Source organism: Cantharellus anzutake, assembly GCF_015039405.1.
Source record: "Cantharellus anzutake strain C23 chromosome Unknown EI90scaffold_11, whole genome shotgun sequence".
NCBI classification, from domain to species: domain Eukaryota; kingdom Fungi; phylum Basidiomycota; class Agaricomycetes; order Cantharellales; family Hydnaceae; genus Cantharellus; species Cantharellus anzutake.
The window spans coordinates 1,438,275-1,453,108 of record NW_024066961.1 but is presented as its reverse complement, the minus strand read 5'-3'; the positions used below and the strand labels follow the sequence as shown (position 1 = coordinate 1,453,108).

General features: G+C 49.3%; 4 protein-coding genes across 4 annotated transcripts; 2 read left to right on the top strand and 2 right to left on the bottom strand.

The window, feature by feature from the left end:
- Positions 1-2,765: 2,765 nt before the first annotated feature.
- EI90DRAFT_2969230 (kinase-like domain-containing protein) lies at positions 2,766-5,579 on the top strand (the record flags this gene model as incomplete). The annotated part of the gene is made up of 8 exons (XM_039055642.1): positions 2,766-3,860; positions 3,919-4,079; positions 4,134-4,571; positions 4,630-4,704; positions 4,761-4,949; positions 5,001-5,069; positions 5,127-5,330; positions 5,393-5,579. Coding segments are annotated over exons 1-8 (2,253 nt in total), but the record flags the coding sequence as incomplete, so codon positions are not given.
- A 5,041-nt stretch (positions 5,580-10,620) lies between these two features.
- EI90DRAFT_3046496 (uncharacterized protein) lies at positions 10,621-11,554 on the top strand. Its single transcript, XM_039059475.1, has 4 exons — positions 10,621-10,867; positions 10,967-11,050; positions 11,100-11,154; positions 11,211-11,554. The coding sequence occupies exons 1-4, from the start codon at positions 10,792-10,794 to the stop codon at positions 11,296-11,298; spliced, it is 303 nt and encodes a 100-aa protein (XP_038919438.1). The 5' UTR covers positions 10,621-10,791; the 3' UTR covers positions 11,299-11,554.
- A 585-nt stretch (positions 11,555-12,139) lies between these two features.
- On the bottom strand, positions 12,140-13,936 carry EI90DRAFT_2858848 (uncharacterized protein; the record flags this gene model as incomplete). Its single annotated transcript, XM_039053785.1, has 1 exon — positions 12,140-13,936. A coding segment is annotated over one exon (1,797 nt), but the record flags the coding sequence as incomplete, so codon positions are not given.
- A 186-nt stretch (positions 13,937-14,122) lies between these two features.
- Positions 14,123-14,599, bottom strand: EI90DRAFT_2856436 (uncharacterized protein; the record flags this gene model as incomplete). The annotated part of the gene is made up of 1 exon (XM_039053773.1): positions 14,123-14,599. A coding segment is annotated over one exon (477 nt), but the record flags the coding sequence as incomplete, so codon positions are not given.
- Between the last annotated feature and the right edge of the window lie 235 nt (positions 14,600-14,834).

The following is a 14,834-nucleotide window of genomic DNA, read 5'->3' as shown; positions in this document are numbered from 1 at the left end:
GACTTGAAAGTTCGCGTAGATACTCAATCCATCGACTCTGTTCTTCATTATTTTTCCGATATTTTATTTCAATTCATTTTGTTGAGTTATGATTTTATTCCTATTTTTATTTCTGGTCTGTGGAGGTTGTATGATTTTTATCCAATTTTTTGTGATGGTTTCTGGTTGTTTTAGTGTTGTAACTTTTATATTCCTACAACGTGCACAGCCGTGTCTGCCTGGGCATCTCCGTAAGAGGTCTCAGGGGCATCCGGTGTGTAGGGTGTCACCCGGTGTGTCCGGGTCCGGGCGTGTTGCACAGTCTGGTTAATGGTACATCGAGCAAGGAAGTCGTCCATGTAATAGAAAAGGAAAGAAGGAGAAAGAAAGGAAAGAAGAAGAAGGAAGAAGGGGAAAGGAGAGGGAGAGAAGGGAGGAGAGAGGATGGGGGTAGTGGGTGAGGGTAGTGGAATCGGGTGGGGTCGGACCGGATGGAGTGGGGTCAGGTGGGTGTGCCCTGACAGTGGGAGCCTGTGACTGAGGTGCTGGCGGAACATCAGATGGTTGGATGTCGGACGACGGCAGTGGTGCTGGAGACGACGGGGGAGAGCTCGGAGTAACTGTCTTGGTAGGTTCAGAAGTTTGGAACGTAATACTGCTTGAGACCCAGTCAATCAACAGATTGTAGCGGGTAAGCCAGTTGTGTCCTAGGACTAGGGAACATGATCCATCCAGCAATGTGACAAAGAAAGTCGTGGGGGTGATGTTTCCGGAAGCGAAGCGGAGGGGAATATCAATGGCACAGGTTATGATTGAGTTGGTGCTACCGTCGAATAGGCGTAGTTGTAGGGGTTTAATCTGATATGTCTTCAAGGCCAACTTCTTTACAAATGTGTCGTCAATGAAGCAGTCTGAAGACCCAGAGTCTATGAGTGCAGGTACGTTCTCATAGGAGCAGAAAAGTTTATTGTGTGTCCTATCATTGGACGGAGGAGAAGGAACAGGAGAAGAGAAAGAAGAGAAACGGAGAGAGGTGGATTGATCTATGGAAGTAGTTGGAGGGGGCGGAGGAGAGAGTGGTACATCAGCAACACTATCTACAACAGGTAGAACATTAACCGAAGGGTCAACATTGAGAGGAGAAAATAGACCATTTGAAAGAGAAAAAGAAACGGGAATATGGAGGGAGGATAAGTCGGAGATGGAAGACGCATTTAAATGCACTTCTTTGAGCACACGGAGGGAAAAATCGCAACCCCCAGTCCATGCGGAGTCCACAGGGGTGCGGACTGATTTTTTGCTTCTGCGGAAGCGGATCCTTGCTCCTTGGTCTGGGCCGAACAGGCCTTAGATGTGCAAGAAGAAGACTTGGGGCAGTCCTTGACCATATGGCCAGACTGACCGCAGAACATACAAAGTTTCTCGTCGAGATGACACTTACGCTCTTGTGGCGTGAGCTTGCCGTTGTCTCTGAGTTTAGATGAAAGGTCCGGTTTAGCGGAGCTGGCCTCGGACTTCTTATTGTCCTTCGGAGGCTTACTACTGGAAGCGGAGTTGAAAGAGGAGGAGGAAGGGATGGGGTCAGAACGAGAAGCGGTGGTGGACTTGTCGAAAACGTTAGAGGAGGAGGGTTTCACGTGACATGTAACTTCAGATTTACACTCCCAATAGCGTGCATCGAGAGTTTGTGACAAGGTGCGAAGTTCCGAAAGAGTAGAAGGTTTACCTACTCTGGCAATATCGTCCTTGATACATTCCGGCAATCCGTTATAGAAAAAATGACGAAGTGCGGCTTCTCCATAGCCATGAAGTTGAGAGGCATGTCGGTTGAACTCGATGACATATTTATTGATGTGGTGTCCGTCCTTCATGTCCAGGGTCATTAGTTGAACTTTGGCGTCGCCCATAGGATCATGAGGACCGAAGTTGGTTTGAAGTTCATTGACGAACTCTTGATAGTTATTCATCCATCGCAGATGAAGGGTAGAATTTTGATCGAATAATAGATCCGGCTCAAACCAATCGAGGGCCATTCCCTTGAGGTAGGACTGCGTGAAGATGACCTTAGCGCGGTTGCTAGCAAAAGCGAGGGGATGGTCCTGGAAATTGAGTTCGCATTGGACCAGAAATACTCGGAGTTCTTGGGGATCTTTCCCATCGAACTGTTTGGGCTCACGGACCTTGGTCTGGAGAGCGGAGGATGGTGGTGGTGGTGGATGTCCGGTGTGACAAGCCAAGCTGGCAATGGCTTGGGCTAATTGTGCAATTGCCATGTTGGGGATCGTCGGCAGTTGGGACAGTGGGAATGGGAGGATCAGCAGGAGGAGGGTCGACGAAGTCGGGGACCTCAGAACCGAGTCCAAAGAAGTGGATGGGGTCTATGGGTTGTTCTGTGGTGTCTCCGAAGTCGGAATCTGCAACTGGTGATCGATTCCTAATGGGACGCATGATCGGAGTCGATGGGAGAGGGGTTTCAAGATTAGAAAAGCACAACAGGTTGCTTTCAAACTCATTGGGATAGGCTACTTGGGAGACGATGAAATGGCATCTCTTTCTGCTTCTCTGTCCAAGCGCGCTCTCTGGAAGCTACTCAATCATCTTACTATACTTCTTTGTACCATATGTGCCTTGCGCAGGTTACAATCTCTGATTGTTGGCTTTCATTCATTAATGGGTGCTGTGCAGGTGACCGCGATGCAAAGCACGCACTCTAGTATAAACTCCCAGACCCCTAGCTGATAGTATAGCGATCTTGTAATTTTCTTTAGTGTAAATCGAGTCTTTTGGGTCTAGTGATCTCTTGAGTTAAGTTCACGATCTCTAAGCTCGTCTATCGGCCTTCGCCGATTCAAGGTCTCTCACACACAGCCACAGCCTGCCTCCGAGTCAGAATCCGAATCCGAACTCGAATCCCAGTCCACTCGGGCCTGGTGGACCAACGGTGTTCAACATGGGTCAGCCGGGTGGTGGTAATCTTCAGCAACCGCAATCTCGACAACCTGGATCTTCGGGAGTACAGCCCGGCGTTGGCGTTTCTCAACAACAGCCACACACCTATCCCCTTTCGCAACAACAACCTTTGTCTCTTGGACCTCCCCCTCCCGTACCTCAGCTTCAGCGGATGCATCAGTTGATTCACATGACTCCTGAACGACTCATGACGAAGCTCAATTTCACGCAACAACAAGTTCAGGACTTCTTTATAAACAAGAGGCCGCAGGTCGTTGTTGATTATTCGAGGGCGGTAGCTCAGTATTTTGCATTGTCAAAGGATAGGATGATGAGCGGTGGAGCGGATACTTCTGGCACGCCGGCGGCTGCTGAGACTCCTGAGACTGCTGATGCCCAACAACAGCAGGCCTCGGCTCAAGCTCTTCAGCAGCAGCCACCCCAGCAGCAACCTGCTCCATCTCAAGACGTTCAGCGACAAGTTCAGGCTTACCCTCACCCAGGTCAAGGTTCCCAACAGTCCCCTCAGCAACCGCCTCTGCCACCATCGCAATTGCAGCCGCATCAACAGGGGTCACAATCCGGTCAGATACCACCGAATCGTGGACAGATGCCGACGCCCATGCAGCAACCTCAGCCTCTTCGGACTCCCACTCCGGCTCAGCTGCCTCACACTTATTCCGTTCAGACTCAATCCCAGATGCAACAACTCCAACCTCAAGCACAAAACCAACTGCTGCCGTCTCAAACCCTTGTGAATCGTGGTCCAGGTCAAGGCGCAATATCGAGACCTGCGAATTCCCTTGGGAATGTGAGTGCTGCTATGACGCAGTCTGCTGTGCATCAAGCTTTAGGCGTGGCACGTGTGCAGAAGAGGGCAGAGATGGCCAGGCAGATTAAATATCATTTGAAGACTCAGGGTTTTCGTCAGCGTGCGTGAATTGTTCATTTTCGAAGTTTTTTCTGATCTTATCCTACTTCTTTATTTAGGAGTTCGGCCCACCGTTCATGTGGATGAGGGTCAGCGAGAAGTGTTTAATCAGGAATTTTTCTCGTTGCTTCGTGATATCGTGGCGCTAGAAGCAAATCTCGAAAGGTACTTCGCTTTGACCGAAGTTGAGCCTTCATTTATCAGCGACATCATGCATATCGTGAGTCGTTCGATTCGATTTTGACTGAGATTTGATATTTACCACATTGTTTAGTGGCAAGCGGCCAAATTGCAGCATGAAGCTTTGTCGCAAATGAGCAGTATCAAGCCCCTGGCATATGTTATGGACCTGAACGAGCTACGGACGTATCGACAGACTATTAAGCCCCATATTGATAATATCATAATCCTCGCCAACCAGAGTGCTCGACACCAGCAGCAGCAGCAGCAGCAGCAACAACAACAACAAGAACCACAGCAGCAACAGCAGCAACAGCAACAGCAACCACCGTCGCAGCCTGAAATTCCGACCGGGTCCCAACAGCCCCCACCCCCTCAACCGCCCCTTTCGCAGCACCCAACCTGGCTGTCCGAACTCCTCAATGAGCTTTCTCAAATCCACAACCGTGATCTCAGCGATGAAGTCACTCATGATCAGGTTCTGATGGGCCAAGGAAGTTTTGCACAGGTGTATAAGGGGGTCTGTGGGGAGGTACGATAGTGTCTCCTGTTTTCGGCAATCCTGAAGAGCTGATCGGGTGTACCATCAGCAAGAAGTGTGTGTCAAAGCCCTAAGAGAAGTTCGCACGTCAGATGGCATGAAGGTCATAACTAAGTTTTGTCGAGTTCGTCCTCGCTGGGCTTCTCTGTGCTTAGTTGACTTAAGCTTAATGCACGGTAGAGGATGATGCGCGAAGTCAAGGTCTGGTCGGCGCTAGACCATCCAAACGTGGTGGCATTCCATGGGTGGATCGTGGAATGTAAGCAAGAGCACAATATAACACGCGCGAAACTGGTATCCGCTTGGTGTCCGAGAGGGAATGTATTGCAGTACTTGCAAAAGGAGCCGAATGCCAACCGTCGTCGACTGGGAAGTTCATATCGTCTCTGTATGCTGAAAACTGTCTTATCACCACCTCAGATCATTGACGTGTCAGAAGGCATAATGTATCTCCATTCAAAGGACATAGTCCATGGTGATATCAAGCCGGTAGGCTTTGCTTCTCGTCTCACAACCGATGCAAAGTTTCTTGATGGCCCTCTCCAGAATAACGTTGTCATTGGTAGCGAGGGAAATGCTATGATTTGTGACTTCGGACTATCGTCCATCATTTTGGATCTCTCTACGTACGCTGAAGGGTCAAGTACCGTCGGTACAATGCGGTTTGCATCACCCGAGGTGCTCGACGGTCGAATATCAACTCGCAACAAAGGAAGCGATGTCTGGGCTTTTGGCTGCACATCTGGGGAGGTGTGAAGATTGTTTTAGGAACCACTTGAGAGTGATATTTATCATTCTATCACATTGCACAGATACTTTTTGACATGAAGCCATATCATGCATGCGAGACCGACTTCATAGTTGCGCGCGCCGCACGTAATGGACTCCCTCCTTTTGAATGGAAGGACCCTGATGAATTCCTTGCCAACATTGAAAGGTGCCTCAGGTGCGATCCCGCGGAGCGTTCAACCATTGAGGAAGTGGTTCAGGGTTTCAAGGCTGTCCACTTAGGCAACCTTGCCCGACCCATTCCCCCAGACCTAGCCAACGTTGCAGCAGTGACGGAGCATTCCACGCCACAACATGGAGTCACTGGTAAACTCCCACTCGATGCGGGGGAATTGCCACGTCTGAAGAAGCGCCCTCGAGAAATCGATGACAGTGTACCTTCATCGGGTATGGAAATCGCATAATTTATGTGCGTATGCATGTCCTGACCGCTGAAGAATACAGGAAAACGTCCGAAGAGCACACCTGCGGCTGGAGTCCCTATTCATCCATGGAATTGATAAAAACCAGGCCAAGTCTCCGTCCTGGGGTCGGGAGACTTCCGCTCGGTGGGGAGCCTGATGGCATCTCGTACGTAAATAAACCATCATCGTTGAGCAATGAAGTAGAGTCGAATATTGCGTTCGAAGGAACAACATGGTATCCGAATCATTGCCAACAGTCCATCATTTCCAATGATGGCATGTTGCCTCTCCATCAATACAACCCTCGGACCCTCGCACAAGTTTCTTCCACGTTTGCATACCTCTCTTCTCTTCGAACACCCCTACTTCTCAACAAATCACCTTTGCCCTAATGCAAGCGGAAAAGGCAATCGGAGCTGAACGGGCTCCGACATTAATCATACCTTCCCTTCCCTCCGCAGGCGGCATCTAGCTATGGCTCTCGGGTGTCCCGGCGGCGCCTTCTTTAGGACACATTTGTAGCCTGCGTCTACTACCCCCACCTGTAATCTTAAATTCATGTTGCGCTCTTTGAATCGTGTGTATTTTACGAATTTTCTGCCGGAAGGAGGCCTGAGTGGTTTCCAATCCAGCGAGGTGCCCTCGGTCTCCTGCAATATCGCAAGCAGCTGGAGTATTGGATTGAATAGCCATTACCTGCACATATTCACTTACCACAATTTCGCAATTTCGCTTTCACGTGTCGGAAACATTCCGGACCTGTACTCCCGATCCATGGCGCGGAGGAGCAGGCAAGGAGGAGGCCCCCATCCTTCCCTTCCTCCACATTTGTCCCTCAGTCAAGTGTGAAGAGACATATCTATGTCATCACCACAGGACCACAACCTTCCGCAAATCCCAAGTCCCATTAATTAATTGTCACGCTTCTCCTCCTGTCATCTACAAAGCGGCTAGCGCAGCAAAAGACACGGGGTCCCGCTTTCATCTGTGCGATCAATTTTGCGAGGAGCCGTTCTTTAGACGTGCAGAATCCTACTCTTTTCCCCCATCCGACGCTGTCCTTCTGCGGTAAACACTCAGGCGCGGAGTGTGCTTAAAATTCCAACTTCCCTTTTCTTAGAAAATTCTGGCCTGACGAAACGTATGTTGGACTGAAGGAAGAACGGATAGTCTGCTGTCTAACTCTTACAGACACGGGGAAGCGCTGGATTCAGTAAGTCGCGAACTATTACATAGTTCCTCAGTGACACTAATCTTGCCGTTATCAGCCAACGATTTTGGATTTTATGGTCTATGTATACCCCCACACAGTCCTTCTATCCAATTTCTACCGCACGGGTATGGGTCCCAAAAGATGAAACTTAGCAATGATGACCCATCTTTTTCTCATCGCGTTGAAGCTCGAGAGAAGAAATGTTTCAATCAAGTCTTCGATGTTGTCCCGTTCTTGAGTGCCTCACTGAAGTGGCCTGGTCGGAAGTGAAGATGCTATAGCCAGAACATAGGCCGTTGGTCAGCATGGTGGTACCGATATCTCCAACGAGTCTTTCTTTCTCGATGTTCATGCCTAAAATAAGGGAACGAGGCGCAACTGAGCAACAACCAAGACGGAGTAGCGTCAGGGAAGTCCCGTTCATCGGTGAGTCCACAGCATATACTCGAGGGCATTGCCGCCACATTTAAATCTACAACGATTAGATGACTTTTATACTAGTGTCACCCTTCTGTGGACTTGATTCGGGCCTCCCCGAATATCTGCAGTATCCGGTGCGTACATCAGGCTCCAGGCAGTGCGACGACCAATGGGAATCCTGTTTAGGTCTTGCGAATTCACAGGGTCGTTAAAGAACGAGAAGCCTATCGCATCGAGACACCAAAAAACATGAATCACTCCCAGGCGAGGTTGGTTCATTTGGCATTTTAAACGTTCGTGAACGTTTTAACATTTACAGCACCTCTTCTATGTTTTTTATGCAGGGTTGGGGTTTCCGAAGGACATGTTTGGTGTTGATTGGAGTCCTGGCTGGTGAAACATTGCGTGACACGCACACTTCAACAAGTTGTTACTCGAGGCCGCTAGGAGGTACATCCGGAGGTTAATTGGTTCGTCGGAAGGGGACGACACCACATGTGAGGATACCGTTCGCTTCAACGAACTTAGTTTCACGTAACCACTCTCTCCTTGCGTAGTTCATTGCCGTTCACATTCAGCGTCAGGACTTCAAGTCGTGGTGCGGAGATGGTGAAACCGATGAGTGCCTTGTCCCTCCACCAGCGTACCATGTACGCGTCAAGGAGGTTTGAGAGGAGCTGCTGACGAAGGGAGGCGTCTATGCCGTATCTTCGAGTGATGGTAAGGACTCGCGTTGGTATTGGGAAGAAGTGGAGCCATTCGGTTGGGTTTGAGGATGGCGATACCGAGATGGATTTGAGACGAACTTTGGGATCGGGAGTGATGTTACATCTCCCCCTTCTTTTCCTCCATATAACCCCCTTTCTAGATGGACATCTACCATGTCATAAATAATGTGAAATGGGCCAGAAAGGAGCAGACGAACACTAATTTATAATTCCTGAGCCGACCACCCGCCCAGTGCTTTTCCTTTTTTTTTTTCGTTTGGTTAAATCAGTGCGGCCCAAGGTTAACACGAGGTCTATCGGCCCAGGCATTTGGCGGCAGTCATATCTGTGTTATGTAGGACCTCTCCACGCACATCTCATTGTCACGTCCGTTCTTGTACTGCGTAAGAACTAGCCTCACCTGCAGAGTAATCGCAGGAACGGTATTTCCCTGAGAGTCCTTTGCCTGTGTGCATATATATACATGTCCATGGCTCCGACTCCACGCAACATCTGAATGATGAAGATTGGACACAAGCATCAATCCAGAGGCCGTGAGCAGTGGCGACGGGAATATCGATAAAACGGGACTTGTCAATGGAGTCTCTATTCCGCAGAACGCGCGCACACACACACACACACAATGGAAGTCTCGTCTCGTTGTGTGGCTTCAACGTGATGTATAGTAATTATTTTGTTGCGTGAGGTTTCGGACATGGAGAATAATGAAGAAGCTTCGAGGTAATGGATATTGACATAACACGTCATGCAGCCACTGCGTTTTGGGATGTGCCAGAGAGCTGGCTTCGTCGGGGTTTCTTAGGTTAGACTACGGCATGGTTGATGGTTGTATCTACGATCATGATGACGAGATCGAGACCACCGTGACTCATTACATAATACCATTTTCAATGGGCTTCACCGAGCTGGATCACCAGAAATCCGGAGCGACGAGGTAAGTAATGTGCAGCTAGGTGTGTTACCCAAACCCTCCTATTCTGACCTATTCTGACCCACATGTTTGGGCGAAGGGCCCGTCATCGGTTTGCTGCCTGTATTGGGGTCGTCTTACCGTACTGTCATCATCGTTCCGTGGTGAACCCATAGGTTTGGCCTCAGGAGGTGTGTTCAAATTCAGGTCACTCGAGGTCCACACTTATCGGAGAACGAGCATTAATTCAAATTTGTGTCAGGGCACCATTGTTAAACGTACCGCTTACTTGCTTCGCCCGGGTCACAGTGACACGGCAAGGTCCTTAGCTTCTGGTGGTAATGCTAAATCCTCCCATTCCGCTATCTTGTTACTTGCGGGGCGCATCACCATGCATTTTGCGAATATGCAACCACCTGGCGCTGGCCTTCCTGGAGTGTTCGTTCCTGTTGCCGAACTTTGTATCAAATCTCCCGCAGCGAACCTAGAACAGGACCAAGATAGATGGGTGTAAGCAGCTAGGATCGATTTCTCAATTGGTTCTGCATTAGAGGCAGCCATGTCACCCATATTTTGGAGACCTGATTAGGTACCCAAAAGCGCTATATATATATATACCTAACAGGCCAAAAGCTTGTTGAATGTTCTATAACGTTCTCCAACGGAATGCTCGTAATGATTAGAATGTTCTAAAACCACGACTGAACGTTCTAAACAATCAGTGAACGTTGTGTGTATGTGCCTAATAGGCCAAAAGGTTGTTGAACGTTCTATAACATTCTCCAGTGGGGTATTCTGATCATCATTGAACGTTCATTGAACGTTCTAACTGTCATTTGCCGCAGGTGTCTGAATGGCGGCAACTTCCCTCGGCAAGATTCAATACAAAGGAGGCAAACGCCGAGATCAGGTGATGAATTATTCGCAACTGTCTAGTTCTTTCCGTCTCCCCATCCTCTCCCCATCCTCTACTGAACCCGCGCAGCGCCGCGACCACCGCCAAGCCTCCCTTCCCTCCTCAGTCCTAAGCATACGCTTTGCGTCCCTCAATTGGGGTGTGGCCTAGCTAACTCATCGTTGCAGTGAGGCGTGGGTTTGTTGTAGGGTTCCATGAGGTTTGCCGGTTTCTTCAGTTGGCATGAACCGCGCTAATTGTCTCTCCCCTGTAGATTGTTCCGCTGATTGTCTCTCAGCCTAGCTAGTTCAGTATTCACAGAGTTTATCAGATGATGGCCTAACGGGGTGGGTTCGTTATTCCAATTGGAGCTGCAACCCCGTTCTTCGCAACAAATCTGATGACTTTTTTTTTGCAGGCTTTGACCTGAACTCGCTGTGCTGGTAAGTTTGTCCCCTGATGATTGTCCTCTTTACGTCCCATGGCCCACTTTCCCCTCGTAAATTCATTTTACTTTCCATGGCGTCAATGCAATGGTATGAGGCTCGGTTTGTTTGTATTGTCCGAAGCAATTAATATTTCGTACCTCCCTTGTATATTAGATTTATATCCCCCTCCGCGACTATTCCGTACCCCCACCAGCTGACTCCTGTGGAATCTGAAACTCTTGTCCTCGCTTTGAGGTCCCCGAGCTTGTACTGGGCACGTTCACTGATTGTTTCCGTGTTTTGTCTTGCATGTCACGCTGCAGCCACAATGTTGCCTGCCCATTTGCTCTTCCATTCGCCTGCCAGCTTGCCCCGCTTGCCATGTTGCTGACATCAACGTGGATGACATGAGTCTCAGATCCAAATGACCCGGTGTTTATTCCTATTTACATTATGTTTCCAGTGGGTGCTTTCATTGATTGTTCTTCAACTTGTGTCTAGTAAGCAAATTTTTTCTCCACCCGGTTTCGTGATTGCATTATTTTTCTATTATGTTTGCTTCCATCACTGCTACTAACATAGTTTGCTATGTATTCCAGTTTATTTCACGGGACTAATCGGAGTCGGGCACGTGCGACTTGGAGCTGTTCACACTGCCGCAGCGCTTGCGCTCGGTGTCACTGGTATGTTTCCCCAGTGCAGCCGGGCTTCTAACTCACGCTTGCTTGTCAGTTACCCCTCGTTATCGCGTGGTTATTACTCTCCCTTCCATGTGTTGCTGTTTTCTGTAAGTGTATTTTTTTAACCCTTTATTTACTTGATTTGTGAATTGTTCGCCCTCAGCTCCTGTTCCTCCCCGCTCAGGCTGCATTTCCTCTTTTGTCTACCCTCCACCTCCCCCCACTCCGCCTTTGATTACGTTGTATCTTAACTGTACTCTCTTTGTAACCGGCCCGCCCTCAGCCGTTGTTTTCCTGTTCCGCAATCAACATTCTGTGCTGGCCCGATGCTAGGCCGAGTCCGCTGTCATGATGCCTATTCTCTTTCTCCCTCTCTATGTCACGTGATTAGAGGATACAAACAGTTATGACCTTAGCTGTATTGTAGCGGAGTTGTCCGAGTTTATTGTTATATTGTTATATCTACTCATAGAGTTTCCGGAATTAATGTTAATATTGTTATTATTACATTGTTATATTCGAGATCGGCACCAAATCCGCTCATTAATGCGAAAGAGTTCCCGCGCTATTTGATGTCACATGCATGTGAGAGTTGGAGCTGAATTCATGAGACAATTGCCCGGCCAACTGAGGGAAATGGCCACACTGTGGGAATCGCCATGGGCCAGCAATTACAACTTACATTGCGAAACCCTCTACATTCTCTGGGTCAAGGCGAGCATCTTCACCCATATCTAATGCTGCCATAGCCAGAGCCAGAGCCCCGTTTTCCTCCATCTCATCAGGCTCTATTTCATCATTATCATCATCATCTTGACTTGCCTCATCCGCGCTGTCCACACCATCATCTTGACCTGCCCCGGGGTACTGAGTATTGGTGGATTGAACGTTGGTGTAAAGGGAACAGAAATCCTCCTTTGACATTGGAGGGGTGGTGTCCGGCCACGGAAGTGCATCGTGAGGACAAGGGACATCTTCGGTGTGATTCTGCCATGAAATGGAGAGATTGTGAAGTTCATGGAGCCATTTGAGAGCAAGAAAGGCCACGTCAACGCTGTTCCTTCCTTGACATGACCGAAAAAGTGACTCATATGCAGCATGCTCATGAGCCAACCAGTGTCGGAGGTTAGCATGCTCTGCAGTGAGTCTGCGTATCTCAGACCGGCAATTATTTGCTTCCTGCATATAGCGAATGCTCTCACGAACACTAGAATCCATCACCCATTTGGGGAGCTCTCCCTCTCCGGGCTCTTGGTCAAAGAACTCTTGCCAAAGATCTTGATCTACATCTAACTTGAGGATGGTGTCACGGCTGAGGGAAGGTGGGAGATACTTATTTTGGTGGGCTGGAGAAGTAGTCCGAAGCCTCCTTAGAAGCTCTAGCTTCTCGTTGTATTTTCGCAGTGTAATGTCAATGGCAGATGATCGGCCCTTCACTGCTTTCTCCACATGGGCCTTGACATTTTGATCAATGGTGCGAGCTTTTGAGCGATCAAGTATGTTGAGTTCGAACCGTCTTGAACGCAATTTCCGAACAAGCTGCTCCCTAAGGATTCGAAAATTGATGAGTTCATTTGTCCACTCATCCTTCTTCAGCCGCTCCAGCTCTTCGAAGGCAGCATCGCCCTGTGCTCCAAGCATACGCATGTTTGTGGCCAACGACTCCTTCAGCCTTACAATCTCTTCTGCCACTTTCTCCATGAATTCTTGCGACTCAAACTGACGAACTGGATCATCTACTGGCCTGGTCCGAACAAGCTCCTCATAGAGTGTCTCTTGGGTCTTTAACTCGGTCCTCAGTGAAGTAATTCGATCCACTAGCTTCTGGGCCGCTGTCTTCGATTGACGCTCTAAAGGTTTGCTGTAATAACGTCGCTGGTCCTCAAACTGTGCCAACAGATCAGGAACCGGATCATCGTTGTTCTTCCCCGAGTGACCGGTAGCTGCATTAAGTCGCCCCCTGGCCCTCTTTAGGTGGCCTCGAAGCCATTTTCCAGAGTCAGGGGACTTCATGGACTCAATGTGCTCAACCTGGACATCAATTAGAAAGAGGCGACGATAATGGCCAGTAACTCGAAGGCCCGGTATCAACTGTCGCAGCTGGCTCCACACCCTCTCACAACCTTCACCATCCGTGAGGCCCCAAAGCTCCGATTTACGTGGATGGTACCAAAGCTGACAGGCATACTGGTGACCATATGCATGGAAAATGGAGACACCCCACGCGATTCGAGATCTCCACTCCGGAGCAATGTTGTATTTCTTCAGGGTACGATCTCCCTGACATCCTATGTCATACAATATTCCAACCCGCCATGAGCCCGGGACGTGCTCAAAGAATTTTGCGACGAGCGTGAAAAGGTAGTGCTGTTTCTCACCGGCCGTCTGGACGTTAACGAGGAATAGGGGTATATCGTGGCGACACAGGATCGCCATCACTCCAGTGTCCGCAAAATAGTCTGTCGATGCCTTAATGCGTTCCCCATCGGCAGCGATGAAAGACTCAGAACAAGCATCATATGTAGAGTTCGGGACTGGCAAGCCAAACTCCCTCCTATCATCTGCACCAGCTGGAGCACGCTCAATGTCCACCTCCTCCCCTTCACGGTTTCTGCGCTTCCTGGAAGACTTTTTAGTGGGGCGGATGGTCTCGACGTGTTCTTTCCAAAACTGAACGAAGTCCTCAGACAAAAATACAGTTCTCGGTGACGTGAAAGCAGGATCCTTCCCCCCGACTTTCTCCTCCATTCCACGCCGACGATCCTTGTCTTTAATCCGCTTTAGTTGGAAATTCGCATCGCAACATATGATGGCCTGTACATCCTCCCCTTTCATATAGGACCCACCAAAACAGAGGGGACATCGAGAACGGAGGAAAGAACTAGGCTGATCATCAGCATTAGGGTTTGGAGTATGATGGGCATTCTCATACACGCGACGATTGATCGGAGTCGTGACGTCAAAATCAGTCTCAATCTCGGTACCCTCGGAATGCTGCGAGACGGAGGTAGATGGCCCCTGCGGCATCACAGATGAAGGTTGAGATGGAAGTGCGTAGCTTCTTGCTAAACGAACAAGCTCCGCTTGGACTAACGAAACGAGACTCTGGTAATATTTCAGGGCATTCGCGAAACGTCTACGAAGAGAGTCCTTGGCATCAAAATGAAACCCGCGATTTTGAAGTATGGTTTGCATGGTAGCTGCCCATGCCCGGTTATTTGGGGCGGTAAACTTGAAGAAAAGTGAGACCCATTCCAACATATCGATGCTTACGGCCAGTGAAGGGCGATATGGAGCACATGGGAACATCCCAAGCTCAACAAGCTGGACGGGAGCAGGGCGGGTACTGCAAACAATAAGCAAGACCTCCTCTTTGCGGTCAAACCGCAAACAAACAACTTTGAGTGCCAGGTGGCTGCCCCCACAATCGCAAGGATCCGCTCTAGGTGTGACCCCCGATCCGGAATAACGCAAACGCTCCCACTGAATGTACACAGCTATGAGCTGCGGAAGGACTGTATTGTCCCAACGCACATGCTGCCTCTCGCGCTTTAAAGCGTGCTTAGACCGGCGTGCATCCAGGGGTGTGCAGATGACTCGGTCCACCACAGTGTCGAGGCCAATAGGGATGGTTCCTATATATGGAGTAGGTGGGGAGGAGAAAGGCAACTCGAACTCTTCGGGTGGGTTGGGCGGCGGCACATGTTCATCATTGTGGTCATTGGCGGGAATGTGGATAGGAGCCTCCACGTTGTTGGCCCCTGGCTTCTGTGATCGGCGAAGAGAT